A 15531-nucleotide genomic window follows, 5' to 3' on the forward strand; every position below is an offset into this window, starting at 1 on the left:
GTAAAATGCGATACGTTGTGTGCTATTTTTCCGGTGAAGAGGACTTGAAAAGGGGGTTGAAGTGAGAAGTTAATGAAGGCATTGGCTTCTGGACAGGACGTGATCCTGACAGAAAATACAAAGGAAACTCTGCTGATCAGTTAATGTTCAAAAAGATACCCCAGGCCTTAAGTAAAGGGCATGGCATGTTTATGGGTGTGCAGAATATATAAAAATGTTGCTGATATTTTTGAATGAAGCACCCCTATAATGACCCCTTGTCACTCCGCAGAAGCAGAGAGAGACAAGAAAAGTGAACTTATGTCAGCTCGGATGAATACATTTATAACAGATGAGATGAGCTAAGGTCAGACTTGTTATAATTAGGTTGCAATGTGGTAGTTTAGCATAAACTCACCCGAGGGTAAAGGACAGGGTTGAACTTCAGCCCTGTGGCATCATCACACAGAAGCTGAAAGAAGAAAGAGAGATATCATATGAAGGAAATCTCATTTTTTAGAGTATACTGAAAACTATACCCACTGTACACTTAAGATACAAAAGGGAAATGTTATTTCATGCCACGGAAAATGCTAAATGACATAGTTCATGTAATTAAATATTTAAACATACAACATGTATTTCCTGACATCTAAAAATGATCTTGGGTTGTCATCCCATCACAGATCCCCGACTGGATCATTGAATCACCAAGGAAGTTAGATTACCTTTGGGTTTCTTTTTTTTTTTTTTTTACGATATATAAAGAAAGAATTAATTGGAAATTAATCTTTAACTTTTTCCTTACTTTATTGGTTCGTCTTATTGTGCTACTATGTTCTACTTGTGTTGGTTTTGATTGTTTCCTTTGTTCTGTTACCTCTACTTACTGTAATGTAAAGTGTTGTTGCGAAATGATTTAATTATGAGATCAGTGCGCTGCCTTAAATGGGCTTTTACACCACTGCACGGTAACTCAGCGCTTCCAGTCATTTTAATGAGGGGAAGGCGGCAGAGGGGAAGCTGTTTTGATCATGCTGGATGGGGTATGAATTGGATGAATGCTTTGCCGCGTAGAGTTCACCATGCTGATCTTCTGACGGTAACCGCCTGGCTTTAGCCAGACGCTTTTAAAAACCTTGCAGGTAGGCGGTTGTCAGGGCGGTTGTGAAAGCAGCTTAAAAATGTCCTTCTCCCTCAAGCTCCCTTGTTCAGATAAAAGTCAGCAAGACTCCATTTATGAAATTGGGCATTTAAGCTGCGATTATGTTTAGATGTTGCTCTGAATACTTGGAGAGTGGAAGGGATTCGTGGAAAAAGCCTACTTTTAAACTTGGTGTGTTTTTAGAATGTATCTTACCTTGGCAATCTGGGGTACACTAGGCAGCTGGTTGATGCCTGCTAAAGAGATCCTGTCATGGACTGTTTTAATCCTCGACCTGCAACAGAACAAGAAGAGGATCTCTGCTGGTCAGATTTTTCAGAGACCTGTTTCATCGAAGCGAACTTTTGTTACGCCTAGCCTAGATTCTATCAAATTAAGTGATATGAGGAAAAAACGATATAATGATGAGCTTTGGCTCAACAGAGAAAAAGGACAGCAGCTATGGGCTGATTAATACACAGTGTACTCATACGGCCATTATTATTGGCATTATCACTGTCAACTGTGAAAGAAGAGATTAGCCATCACCTGGCTACTGTCTCCTCTGCAGCGCCCACAGTGGCTAATCGAAAAACATGGCATCACTTGTTATTGTTTTTCTGTTAATGAAAATGTCACCAACTGTGACAATGGCAGGGAAGCTGTCCACCACAGCACCACAAATCTGTTCAGAGAATCATGAAGAAGGAGTAGGGATAGGAATCGATAAGATATTATTGATACCAATGCCAGCATTGATTCTGCCAATTATTTATCGATTCCCTTATTGATTCCTGATTCCTGTGTGAAAATACATAGTCGGCCTACACAGGGTTTCAGCATCAACGCTGTTTTATTATCTCTGAGGATGAACACAGCGTTTATTAAATGAGAGAACATCTCTACAGCTACCTTTTCTATGTAGGTTTTCAAGTTTCATTAAAAAAAAAAAAATACTATACAAGCCTGTGTGGCACTAATGCTATTATACCACCATGCTTTCTTCCTCTCCACCATGACTCCATCTGGGTGTACGAGTCCAGCAGCACAGGCCAATGAGTTTGATTTCATTGTTTCGCAGTGTGCAACAGTCAGAAAAATATGGTGGCATTGATAAAAGGTCGGAGGAATACGACATGGTTCCAATAGCAATTTGTTATCGTTTTTTCAACTGGAACCAGTTCTCGATTCCCATCCCTATGAGGGAGAGAGAGGCACTGTCCATGTAGGTCTGCTTCATCATTGTCGCTCTGTAGCTCTGTCGCTCCTTCGGTTGGTTGGTTGGTTGGTTGGTTGTCTATTGCCCCCGGTTGGGATAGAAACTCATGATCCCCAGACTATGAATCCTCTTGACTTCGGTAATTCTCTTACTTCTCCTGTAGCGCCACCATGAAGTGGACATATATGGCTTTGATTGTATATTGCAATAATACAATTTGGTTAAGAAATGTACGTTCCCCTCAGGATAATTTGTTGGTCCTCTGACTTTTCATCTAAAGTAGCACGGACATCAGGTCAAAATCTAAATTTGTCTATTACTTTGGTTTGACAACATACTGATGACCTAACCCATCAGCTTCAGCTATATTATCACTTGCAAGGTTAGCATGCTAACACACAAAACCTGCTTAACATTAGCATGTTAGCATAGTCCCTGTGAGGATGTTAATATGGTGGCCCATTTAGCTTAATGCATCGCTGAGCCGTAGCACTGTACAACTTCACAGTGCAGCTAGCATCACTGTAGATTAGTTTTGTTATTTTCATTAGTAAAAGACCAGCAGAGAGCGGATATGTTAAAGACAGACTTTTATAGCATCAAAAGAAACATGGGTTGTACAAATGTCATGTAGACATTCTTTACCGTTGGACACATGACATGCATCCAATTAAGATTCTAAAGTGATAGTGCAGTACCCTCATTGTACCAACCTGAGCATGATGCGTAGGAACTCCTGTCCTTCAGCCTCCTCGTGTTTCAGAGACATGATGAGGTTACCTATGCTGCTGCCAGTGCAGTAATAGTTCATGTGTTCCTGGATGCGTGCATGTAGAAAAGAGGTAGTGAGAGAGACATTTTAGGTCAAACCCAATAACAGTCTTCCTCTGTTAAATTCACTGTGAAACATCAATACACACACACACACACTCACCTTGCCTAGGAAGTGTTTGCGGTAGGCGCGGGCTGTGCTGTTACACTCCAGGCGGTAGCTGTGGCCCCCACCAGGGCTCATGCCTTCTTCTCCGTCCTCTTCTTCACAGAAACTGGACTCTGAGGAGGAGGGGGTCCCTGCTGGTGCCTCAACATCCTCAATCCAGTAACCGCCGAACTGTGGCAGGATTACCTGGGGGTATGGACCACCCTTCTCCAGGATCTTGGACAGAAGAGGTGGAAGATTAATGCAAAATGTGACAAATATAATAGCCCAGGGGAAAGCAACAAGCAAGCAAGTTCTTCAGAATTGCAACTAATAATAAAATAATGTATTAGCTTTTGTCGGAAACACTCCTAGCTAGTGGTTACACAGGAGTGGGGTGTAATTGTGTTTTATGAGTGTATTATGTGAGTGAGAAATGACTCACATCTTCTATCCGTGGGTAGGGGATGTAGTCATCCTGTCAAATAGAGGACACATACACAATGTTAAAGCAACCTCTTTTCAATATAAGTGAACTTCATTGACTTTCACCACAATGGTACAGTTGCGAGCACAGTCACAAACACACGGTCAGAGAGGTAACACGTCTTATGATGCCAAATGGACTCTAAGGTGATGATGCAACAGCCTGAAATGCAAAGTCATGAGCAAACAATGAGGATGTGTCACCCCTTGATGATGTCAGAGCTGTTTTGATTCAGTACTCTCTGGGGTTAAGAGCTGTTATGAGCCTGTAGTCGTTTGGCAGTCTTCTAGCGTAGCACCACTCCAGTGCATGACCTCTAAATACTGCTGAGGCCTGCCTGCACCGTTGAGAGCTCAGCGCTACGGACAGCCAGTCATTTATATTCAGCAAAAGCAGGAATCAAGATACTGGCAGTCCAGAGAGAATCAATTGATAGTTGGAGTTCATTCAAATTATAATCAATCAGATCAGGAGGCTATGGATATTTTTTTTTTACTTCAAAAGTCCTGAAAAAAAATTGAAAAGTGTTCACAGGGTGTTTCAGAATCCCTCATAGGCTGACAGACAAGAACAAGAACAATGACAGAGCAAATCAGGAGGCATGATGAAGCAGTTTGAAAGGAGAGCATGCAGAGACATAATAAAAAAAGTGCACAAGTGTGTGTCTGATGTCTGGCCACACCTTCCATCTTTTGGTCTCTTCAGCTTTAGGGACCTAATTAGCGTCCGTACGCAGCATGAGGACGGAAAAGCACAAGGGTCAAAAGGCAAGTTTTGTTCATTTTTGTGTATTTAAAAACAGTCCCGGAACATGGCTCTCTCTTGTTCTCAGACCTCATCGTCTCTGTTGCCAGATGAATGAGACTGAATGAGTCATACATGCTAATTCACTTTCATGTGTGCTCGCGCACTCACACAAACACACACACGCAAACACACAAACACACACACACACATGCAGATATAAAAAGCCAATCCGACAGACGCGGAGTAAATTGGCCAATTATGGTACAGGCCCAGTGGAACAGCTTGTCTACATGACTGAGCATAGAACTGATGAAATAAACACATGTGGGGATTCAGAGCGCTGAACATACACACTGCTTCCATCGCGTCCAATGCCACCAATCATACCAAGAATTCATCTCATGGACATGTGTGTGTCTGAGTGCATATTGATGTAGCAGCTGTTATAGTCTCGGGGGTGCCATCGTCAACAACATGAGACTGATCGCAAAGATGCTCTGAACAGGCTTTAATTTTCAGTCACAGACAGAGACAAAGATGAAGAGAGGACAAAGGAGGCACAAGTGGAAAGTTAGGAGAGGAGGAATAAAGGAGGGGAAAAAAAAGATGAGGATCAAAAAAGGTGACCTTCATCAGCACCAGCCAGATTACAGTGCTGAAGCACACTTTGAACACCGAGTTTCATATGTGAAGTTAGATCTGGCAGAGCTCAAGAGAGCAGGTCGATGAAAGCTGAGGGTCAGAAAAGATGGATGAGGTGTACAGTGTGTGTGCGTGAGACTCTTTGATCATCGGGCTGCATTGACTGTCTGTCATCAACCAGTCACACCTTCCAAATAACTCCACTGATGTCTTCAGTCAGCCTGTTCTTCTGCACCTCCCAGAGCAGCATCTTTCTACCTTTCTCCTTCTGAGTTATTGAGGGGAAGTCCTGATTTAAATTGACAGTATAAGTCTGGGCTTATTCCATATTTTTTGCACCTTCTAACATCCCTACCCTGTCCGTGGCACTCAAGCATATCCATTCACCAGGACGGAATTTCTTAAAACAGCTGGGCCCTGTAGTATTTAGCAAACATCACTCAAACAGGTGTAAATAGTGCATTTGTTTGGGAACTATTTGCAGCAGTGGATAAATCCACATTTTGTAATCTGTAGTATTCAGGACATTATATGCAGGATTAACTCAAAATAAACTACAGTGTCCATGTTCACCTTAATGAAGTAATCTGTCACCCAGTGCAATGGAGGTCTATGGTACAGAGGAATAAACTATATTAGGTAGACAGAGGTGCTGCCTTCATTGATTGCAGCCTAAATTTTCTCGAATTCATTCCTTCCAGTCCCCAGTCACTTCAAACCTACTGGTTGTTGTCCAAGCTTAAAAGTAAGGGTCATTCTATTCTCACTTTATGAACATTTACAGCGTAATTTATGTGGGATCCACATATTTATTACGGTAGAAATTACATCCAGCAACGTAGTATAAGACCGCTTAACTCATAGGGAGGCGGGTGGTGGACAGGTTCCTGGACACGGGACTTTCACTTGTGGGACAGGTGTTCGTTTCCCCAAACCACAACATTTTTTTTAATCTTAACTAAGTCATTTTGATGCCCAACCCTTACCGCCACATGTTGTTGTCTGACCGTAACACGATCATATTTCATTAGATGTAATACGAATGTTTGTGCATAACTTTTCGTAAGATATCATACAAACCTGTGGATGAGAATATGCTGCCAGACCTGGTACAACTGGTCTCCATACCACCCACCCATTTCCAACCATACACCCTTTCTTTCCCTGCACTTCAGCGTGAATCTTTCTTTGGTGACTTGTTCCGTCCATCTTTTTCTATGCCTTTCATTTCTCCTCACACCTTCTTCTTCCTTTCCCTTTTTATACCCTCATCTGTCCTCCGACTACTCAAAGCCTGTGCCCTTGGTGCCCCGAGGGGCTGGGGGGACACACACAAAGAAGTGTCACACAGAGAGAGGAAAAGGCTTTAAAAATCAATGAATTGAATAAATTCCATACAGAGAAGGAGGAAATAGTGAATCCAGTGCAGATCTTTCCAGTGCTATTCTCCTCAGGCCACAGCATGCCCATTATCCCATCTGAGCAACAGACTGAACCCAGCGGGCTGCTGACTTACACTCATTGAATCATTAATGTATGTCTCATCTCTATATATGTTATTGTGTTTTATTATTATGTCTTCATGTCCGGCTGTGGTCAGGGAATAAGATAGACAACAGACACCATCTCTCGGTATGTTCAAAGTTTCAGAGGCAAAGAAAGAATTAATAAGAATGTCATACCTGCATCCTCTCCAGCATATCGAAGAACTCTGCAGACTGAAGCAGACATAGAAAGATTACAAAACATTTAAAACAGGGTGCAACACTGCAAAACTTTGACTTTCAGAGCGCCACCAGACACACATTTAATCAGTGCAACAGCAGAGTCATTGCCCTTTACTTGACTCTAATTTACACTTTAAACAAGTGTTTCGACACTCAAAGCAAAACCAAAAACGTCTGAATTAAAAGGTCTTACATCGCTGACCCTGATGTAGATGGCAGCGGATCTCGCTGCTCACCGCAGTGGACTCTCAACATATAAACTTTTCTGTGTCAATAGGGCAGGGAAGGGGAGAGACTTCCGGCCTCTCACACCCACATGAACACATACTGATAAGCAATCACTTCCTCAAAAAGTAACACTCACACAAACATGCATCCTTGAGTGCACTCGCATGTCCCTGTCCCCGGGGCGTCCGCCTTGACACATAAACAAGCTGTGAGAGTGATAATGGTCTGCATGCTTTGTGTCTTTGTCCTCACTTTTTTCACACGTGTGGTTTAGACTGTAAGTGTGTGCACACATACTCACTCACTCACACACAGGAGACATTCATTCATGGCACCCAATTTAATTTTCTGTTCAAATAAATAATGGTTTAAAGGAATACATTCATAATAGCATTCCTGGTAAAGCTTCTATGGCAGCAGTGCTTTGCTTCCACCTTAATTGGCTACTACACAGTGCACTGCCTGATGATGGTGTATCTCAATAATGATTTTTTTTATTATATATATATATATATATATACAGCATAAAGGATATTTCCTGGTAACGCAATTAATAAATAGCCCATAATTTCATGTCTATTTCTGTATAACCCAGTGTTAATTAATTACTTGACAAATGAAAAGTACTGCGTATGTTCTTGTTTATTAAGATCTTTTGTGCAAAATGAACATAACATGCATGCAGGGTTCAGAATAGAAGGCGTCTTCTACAATGACTTTTACATGGTCGTAACACAGTTTTTCCGACATAGCAATAGAAATTACAGAGGTAAAATTTATATGATAGACATTTTTATATTGTTTTGACAATATACTTCCTTCTTTTTTCTATTACCTTTTTCCATATAGTTCGGCCGGAAGAAGGTTATCTTAATATATTACAATATCTCACAAATGTGAAATTATAGGTTACTGTATGTAAAAGCCACTTGATGTAATTTGCATCTGTGAGATAAATAATGTAAAGTTTCATTATAAAACCTAGACTGCATTTTCTAATTGCATTCCCTCAACTATTTTAGACAACATGTTCTTAGAAGTTTGAGTTTATGTGCTTTTTATTGTTTATCTAGAGAATTTCTCACAAAATCTCAATATTATTTATCAATTCCATGGGAAGATGATTGAATGAATGGATGAATTATCACATTGAATAATGGCCAAGCCTTAAGCTTGAATGACTTTGACAGCCAATACCACACACTAAAAACACCCTCAATCACACTTACAAATGCACCAGTCTGGGAGCTGCACACTCATAGCGATATAAAGTACAAAGCATGTCATAAAATACAAAGCAAGAGGAACCAGGAAATAAATGCCTCACCAGTGAACTGTTGTTCCTTGACCAGGAAAGTCTGGAGAAGTGATTACCTGGTGTTTTACAGCTTAGTTTCAAAGACTGGATTATAGCAGTGAAAGAGGAACTGTACTACACTTTTACCACTGACTCTCACTGTGGACAGAACTACGAATACAGACCATATCGAGGAGTTAATATTAACCAGTTACAGGTGCTGTAAGCAACACTCAGCACCTGACAGCAAGACCAACAATCAGCACAGCTGTCTGTATCTGTTAGATAGCAACTTTTGGCAGTCAGCGTGTGCTCAGCCGACTGCACATGTTATCATGAGGTATATGTATGTGTGTGTGTATGTGTGTGTGTATGGTTAAATGGTTACTTGGATCGTATGAGGGCGACAAGAGGAAGGAAGGAGATGTGTTCCTAAAAAGCTTGTGCAGCCTTTTCTTTTCTTTTAAATTTAACATGATGTGAGGTCCTCACAAACTGTTGACCGTGGCAGTTTAAAAGACGCACTGATGCAGCTTGCCCTGGCACAACTTGAGTGGGATCCTGTAGCGCTGACAGTGTGTTCAATCATCATCTATAGATCCCCTGCAGTGACCAGACAAGAGCAGGGTCAAAAGACACCTATCTGTCTTTCTGCTTCGCTGTCAATCTAAAATGGGACCAGCATGTCTGTAGTTTCTGTCCTTGCACTTTGCTCTGTCTCTTTTATGTGTCTCACTATTCTAATATGTCCTCTCTCTGATGCTTTCTTATCGTTTCAATAATGTCCCATTTCTATACTGATTTCCCCACCTTTTGTTTCTTTCTCCCACTTCCAATCCATTCGTGCTTTGCCTCTGATTCCCTTTCTCTTTGTCTCTCTCTTTCTAGCCCAGAAACAACATCTGCATCTCTCATCTCCCATGGCAACCCGCTTGGGCCATGACAGACTGCAGGCAGATAAGATCAGCTGCCCGCCTGATTGACAGACTCACTGCGAGAATTCACACAAATTCATGTAAAGTCATGATCGCAATCATCTTCACATTGACAGCAATGATGAGAAGTCACAGACAGGGACGGCGGCCTCCATGTCTCATCATGTCATCCTTTATATTAAAAGAATATTACAGAATTTATCTTGATCAAAAACACTAATTGGAAGATTAGGGAAAGGATTTTGATGGGAACAAGCTAAATTTGCTAGCTGGTGGTTTCTGTATGTCTGCCATTATTTCTTTTTTCGTCTCCTTAGCCCTACTGAGTTCAAGTGACACGAGTATCACGCATGGCCAATACATTCACAGACTTCTCTCCTGCCCACAACAAACTCCTTCTCTGGGTCAAAAAGGTGATGCTATCAGATGTACAGTTAACACCCTTATAGCAGCTGCATCAGCTCTGTCGTATACCTGCAACACTTGCTGACATCTGTATATGATACATCAGTCAACACTGTTTTGGCTTGGTCTGTGGGTTACGAAATACTGTTGTGAAATACTTCACACGTGGGTGTAAATCTGCTATAAATATGACATAAAAATAGTGTAGACGTTTTAGAGATGCTTGTTACCCTGTCAGCTTTTTTTCAAACTGCACACTCCTGTTTAGACAGTAACCCTTATGTTGTATTTACAGAGTAAACAGCATGCTGCCGCTGCTGCTGAGCAGTGAAGTGATTAATGGAAATATTTCTCAGACAACTGTTCAATTTTCAGTCAAAACTTACTTTAACACTTACCTTAGAAATAGTCGTTAAAACACCTGAGCCCCCTGATGTCTCTGCCTTCCTCTAATTATTCCCTCTCTTCTACATTCACTCGCTTTTCATATGTAGTTTGCCTTTGAACGGCTAAAGTTTAAACAGGAAAGTCAAGTCATGCGGCAAACTGCACGTTGTGTTAAAACCGAACAGGTTTTTCCAGTGTGTGTTTAACACAAAACACGCCCGCGCGCACACACACACACACAGATCTGTTTAAGTTTGAATTTGCTGTGTCAGCTGTTAAAGATGACTGTTAACATTAAGTAATGACAGTCACTACAAAGTGGCAATCATGCAAACACACACACACATACACAATACATTATGTGTAATGTGACTGTGACAACTGTGAGGCTTTTCCTTTAAAAACAATTATATCCTACTCCCTTACTAAGTCCCTACCTGACTTCCAAGCTCCAAACACCTGTCCTGCTGCAGTATGTGTGGCTTCCAAGGAAACTAATCTTTATGACCACTGTATTAGAAGCAGTAATAACTACGCTGCGTAGCAACGACACGTAGTCCGTGCAATCAGAGGAGTATGTTTTTGTCTTTATGAGTAGTGAATTATCCAGACGGTAAGATGCACAACAACGGATTCGATGGCACTTTTACCAGCAGCAACAGCAACGTTGGTATTGTTACCGATGAATGGTGCGGAAATTGGGTGCGATCTCAGCAAGGGTCAGAAGTAGGGAAGGGGCCCTTCCATTTTATGGCCCTGGTCCGATAACCGTGCAAGATACAGTCACAACACTTGCTAGATTTGTAAAGATAGAAAATGAAGGTCGAGTTTAAAGATGGGTGTGGTCAGAGCAAGGGAGCCAGAAGTAAGGGTGTACTGTAGGAAGTGCGGAAGGGGCCTTTACACGTGATGTGATCCCAAGTTTGTTTGTTTTGGGTTGCTGTCAAATTTTTACCGTGTTTTTGTGCGCATGTTTAGCTGTGGGTCTTGAGCTATGCAAATGAGACACCATGATTATACCAAAACATCTTTTATGAACATGTGCTTACCAATCTTAAAAGCGGGATGAATGTTTTCTTAGAAAGCCAATGTGCGTGTGTGTCTGTGTGTTTGCATGCTCGCCACTTTGTAGTGACACTGCTGAATGTTAAAAGTCAACCTTTAATGACTCTGCCGCTGACACAGCAAAACATTGATGTCAAAATACTACTGTTGGAATATAAAGCACAAGATTGTTTAGGGCCAAAATACATCTCAGATCTACAAATCAAGCACTTTGAACTGCCTTGTTGCTGAAATGTGCTGCATAAATGAACCTGCCTTGCCTTGCATTGCCTAATGTGTCACATAAACGTTTAGGCTACTACACATCAGTATCTGTGGTTTTTCCACACATTTTTTTCTCTCATACACATTAAAGCCAAAGTGATATAGCCTCTTAATGGATTTCAAGCGAACTGTGATTACAGGAAATCATCAAAGCTTCTTTAGCAGAGTGACATTGGTGATGAATGTCTTACCACTCAAGCTCACAGCAAAATTGTGGGTTGCCGATTCATCACCAAAAATCAGCCATAATGAGAGGAAAACGGATGTCTTTGGGCTTGAATTACATTTCTCTCATATATTAAAGTGTTTATTCTTGTTTCAGCTTGACCATATTTTCAGTCAATCAGTCTTTCTCACCACGAGCAAACTGTTTCTGTGTCTCTCCTCTCTGTGCTTTCTCCGCCTCTATGCTGTTTTGAGCAGATTCAATAATGATGGCTTAGTTCAAGGTGACATGCTGCAGAAAGTGGCTCCTTCTTTCAGGAACCGCCATCTATTTCCTCTATATCACCCTGCTAATCTGCCTTCCTGCAAAATGTATCCTCTCTTTTATCACACTGGAGGAAAAATGAAAAAGTCACTGCAATGCAGTGTGAGTAATGAATGTCTGAAAATATCAACACCTTACAATCTCATATAAATAGTCAAATAGTTTCTCTATATGTGCACTATAATATGTCACTGCATGAATCAGTGGATGGATTTAATATGTATACAGTATTCAGTTTGGTTTTGCTCTGATATTTTTTTAATTTGCGGAGTCACAGCATTTGGCCAAAGTTTCCTTTGATGACACTGTTTGATTAAACCTCACAATGTGATGTCAGGATGCCAAATGAGAATAAAGCTTCCAGCCTTTCCTGTGGTTGGTCATGAACTAATCTAAAACACAACTGCAATTCTTTTTATCATACACAAACTTACAGTATATTGGCAATACGTTGAACTTTAGAGTCCTGACCTAAAGACTCCAAGTGTTAACAGTACTGTAATAGAAGTAATGAGGGGAAATAAAAATAAGTGAGATCATGGCAAGGCTCCCATCTGCCCTGCCTCGAGAGGCAAATCAACAAAGATACTTAAATATTTTTTAGTAAATGATTCAATATCTTACTTGAACATAGGCTATCCTAACTTCAATTTTGATCCCCATGAAAACCTTGAAATTACATGCTTCACAAAAATAGCACAAAACCAAAACAACACGCTGTGAGTACAATCTGTAGAGTTTGAATTCAACTAGTTTATTGTAGTGAATCTACGTGCATATTATAGATATTACAAAAAATGTAAATTGAATACACATTTTTGTATTCAGATGTCAGTTTAGAATTCATAATGCTGCTCATTCACCCTTTCAGAGCTTTGTTCGGCTCTGCTCTGAGGGAACCAGCAGAGCTTCAAGGTCTGCCTCAAGGGGAGATTGCAGCATCCCTAAACAAGGCTCCACCTTTTCACAATCTTCCTTTTCTTTTAAAGTCAATAAATAACAGAATAAGCTGCCTGTCAATCTGAAAAGCTGCACAGACTTCCTGTTAAAATAGATTCTAAGCCACCAGTCTTGTCAGCATTAATTAGACATTTTGACGACCAGTTTTTAGAACTTTGGATGCACATAGTATGCATTATTTTGATATTTCTATTATTCCTGTGTGTGTGTGTGTGTGTGTGTGTGTGTGTGTGTGTGTGTGTGTGTGTGTGTGTGCATATGCCTGCATGGGCACCAATAGTTTGTTTGCCCATTTGCTCTGTTATTTATTGTGTCTTTTCACCTGCCAAGAGACTATGGGAATGGAAAGTAGCTAGCAGCTAAATTTGGTACAAAGCATTCCTTCTCTTTCTTGAGATTAATGCTTTTTTTTTGTACATTGTTCCTGGTGTAAATAAACGTAATAAACTAAACATTTTTTGGTTTATGAAAACGCTGCCAGAATAAACAACAAGTAGATTGGTAAAAAAGTCCCATGGATTACTTTTAAAAAATATATATTGAAAAATAAAACATTGAAATCTGTCAAATTACTGTAATATGTGTCATGCTGTTAACTTAAAACTGTTGTGACACTGTCTCTGAACTATTTTGCTAGTATGTATGCCCAGCTACATGTGTGCATGTGTGTGTGTGTCCTACCTTCATGTTGGGCGGTGCAGTGCGGGGTGGTGATGGGGGACATTCTCCCAGAGGGACGTTGGAAATATTCAGCAGCTCCTGTTTCCTGGAGAGAAAAGGACACAATGAGGGGTAAACAAGATTGATTGATGTTCATAACCACCAAAATATTCCAAATTTTATAAAAGGTCGCCCATCCTCATTTGCGTACGCGGTGCACTTTCATGGTAATTTAATTAGGCTGATGCACTGCCCTTTCTTCATTCAAGTGTTTGGATAAAGGACATCTGAGACCACTATTTCTCCACTGATTACCCAACAACTTATTCATGGCTTTCTGTCATTAGCTTAACTGCAAAGGACATCTCATTTTCAAGAGGTTAATTTCCCCTGTGTCACCTGTCTTCCTTTCGTCTTAACTGGGAGCAACTTATACACAAGGAGCAAATGAAGGAAAGTTTGAGGCCAATGTAAGAATAACACTAACGCATATGAACAAAAATTCCCCTGGAGAAACTGAAACCAACAATGAAGTTACTGAAATAACTAAGTAGCTCATAAATGCATCATTATCAAGCCTTATTACGCTAGTGAAAGTAAGGCTAACTCAACAGCTAAATAAACTAGTAAACTAACTACTAAATGCAATTAACTTACTAAACAGTATAATATTGATACTTTTATTTTAGCTATAATTCAAGGTTTCAAAGTGAGCCAGAGAGCCTGTAAGAAAACGCAGTGAAGCATCAGCTGTCTCTCTGCTGTGTTCATTTGCTCTCTTGAGTCCAAGGAGCCATCAAGGAGACTTTAAGAGAAGTCCTTTGGGACCTGAAGCCCCTTCTCCTCTTTCATGCTTTTTCTCTGCAGCGTCAGAAGCATGAGTGCACATTAATGATCCCAGATGTGAAAGGTCGTGCGGTTACTGGGAGACAGCCAGACAGTTAACTCCAGAAACCGGTTATTGGATATGGTACTTGTGGGGACGGACCCTCTTATGATGAATATGTGATCAAGATCAGGAAGGTTTACAAACAGGGCTTGACACTAACTTTTTGCTCACCAGCCACTATGGCTAGTGGTTTTCAAAAGTTACTAGCCATTCAGCATTCTCACTAGCCACCCATTTGTATATAGTATATCAAGAAAAAAAAAACCCTATATAAAGGGCAGCTTCTTATCCATATCGAAAAAATAGTGCAGAGATAACTCTACCGAAAAAACCTGGAAAGATGAATACTGTCAACTGTCTACTGTTAACAACATCCTATATCTACTTATAACAACAATAAACACTGAAGTCTAATGCAATTCAAATACATACCATTCATAAAACATAGAACATCTAAATAGCTTTAATTTAAATCACTCTATATACAGGATATCTATGCAGCAATCACGTACAGGTGCATCTCAAAACATTAGTTAATCATGACATATTTTTCCCCCATATATTAGATGAGTCACGGAAACTTTGTGTTCTTTTACAGTTTCAAATTTGAAGTTTGTTTTACAAATCAGAAATGAAACCCCATCATACGTTAGCCACTCTCTACCTGACTTCCACTCAGCGTTGAAGACTCTTTTCTTTTTCCACCACATTTCGATAGTTTCTAATCACGTCTGGATCTACCTCTCTAGTTGTAGCTGTGTTTCTCAACTTAACTGTTTGTTTTTTTGTCCATCCAACATGGAAGTGTCGTCCGTCACGAGTGCTCCTGGGAGTTGTAGTGTCATTGTATCCATTTGCCAACTGTTTATTAATTTAGATGACCTTTGAGTAGACTAAAATTAAATTCAACCAGCGGAAGTGACTAGTAGGAGCAACTGTGTTACCCGCCACAGCTGAAATTCACCGGCATTTGGCGGGTGGACCGGTGTTAATATCAAGCCCTGTTTACAAAGAATATGGAGGAACTAGAATTTTAGCCTTGTGATAGTTTGCCTCCTCCAACCAGTTACTCGTTTTCTGTTTACAT

At 40.5% G+C, this 15531-nt stretch overlaps 1 protein-coding gene across 3 annotated transcripts in view; it reads right to left on the minus strand.

The window, feature by feature from the left end:
• Positions 1-15531, minus strand: part of rap1gap2a (RAP1 GTPase activating protein 2a) — a 46974-nt gene that overhangs the window by 11621 nt on the left and 19822 nt on the right. For 2 of the 3 annotated variants that reach the window (XM_083913838.1, XM_083913840.1), the window contains exons 2-8: positions 13577-13661; positions 6820-6855; positions 3707-3739; positions 3277-3498; positions 3056-3159; positions 1340-1418; positions 398-451 (exon numbers count right to left, since the gene is read on the minus strand). In XM_083913838.1, coding sequence (XP_083769964.1) covers positions 398-451; positions 1340-1418; positions 3056-3159; positions 3277-3498; positions 3707-3739; positions 6820-6855; positions 13577-13661 — 613 coding nt within the window. Of the gene's footprint in view, positions 1-397; positions 452-1339; positions 1419-3055; positions 3160-3276; positions 3499-3706; positions 3740-6819; positions 6856-10127; positions 10217-13576; positions 13662-15531 lie in introns of those variants that run through there. The other variant, XM_083913839.1, reaches the window with a different exon arrangement.

This window comes from Echiichthys vipera (assembly GCF_963691815.1).
Source record: "Echiichthys vipera genome assembly, chromosome: 5".
NCBI lineage: Eukaryota > Metazoa > Chordata > Actinopteri > Perciformes > Trachinidae > Echiichthys > Echiichthys vipera.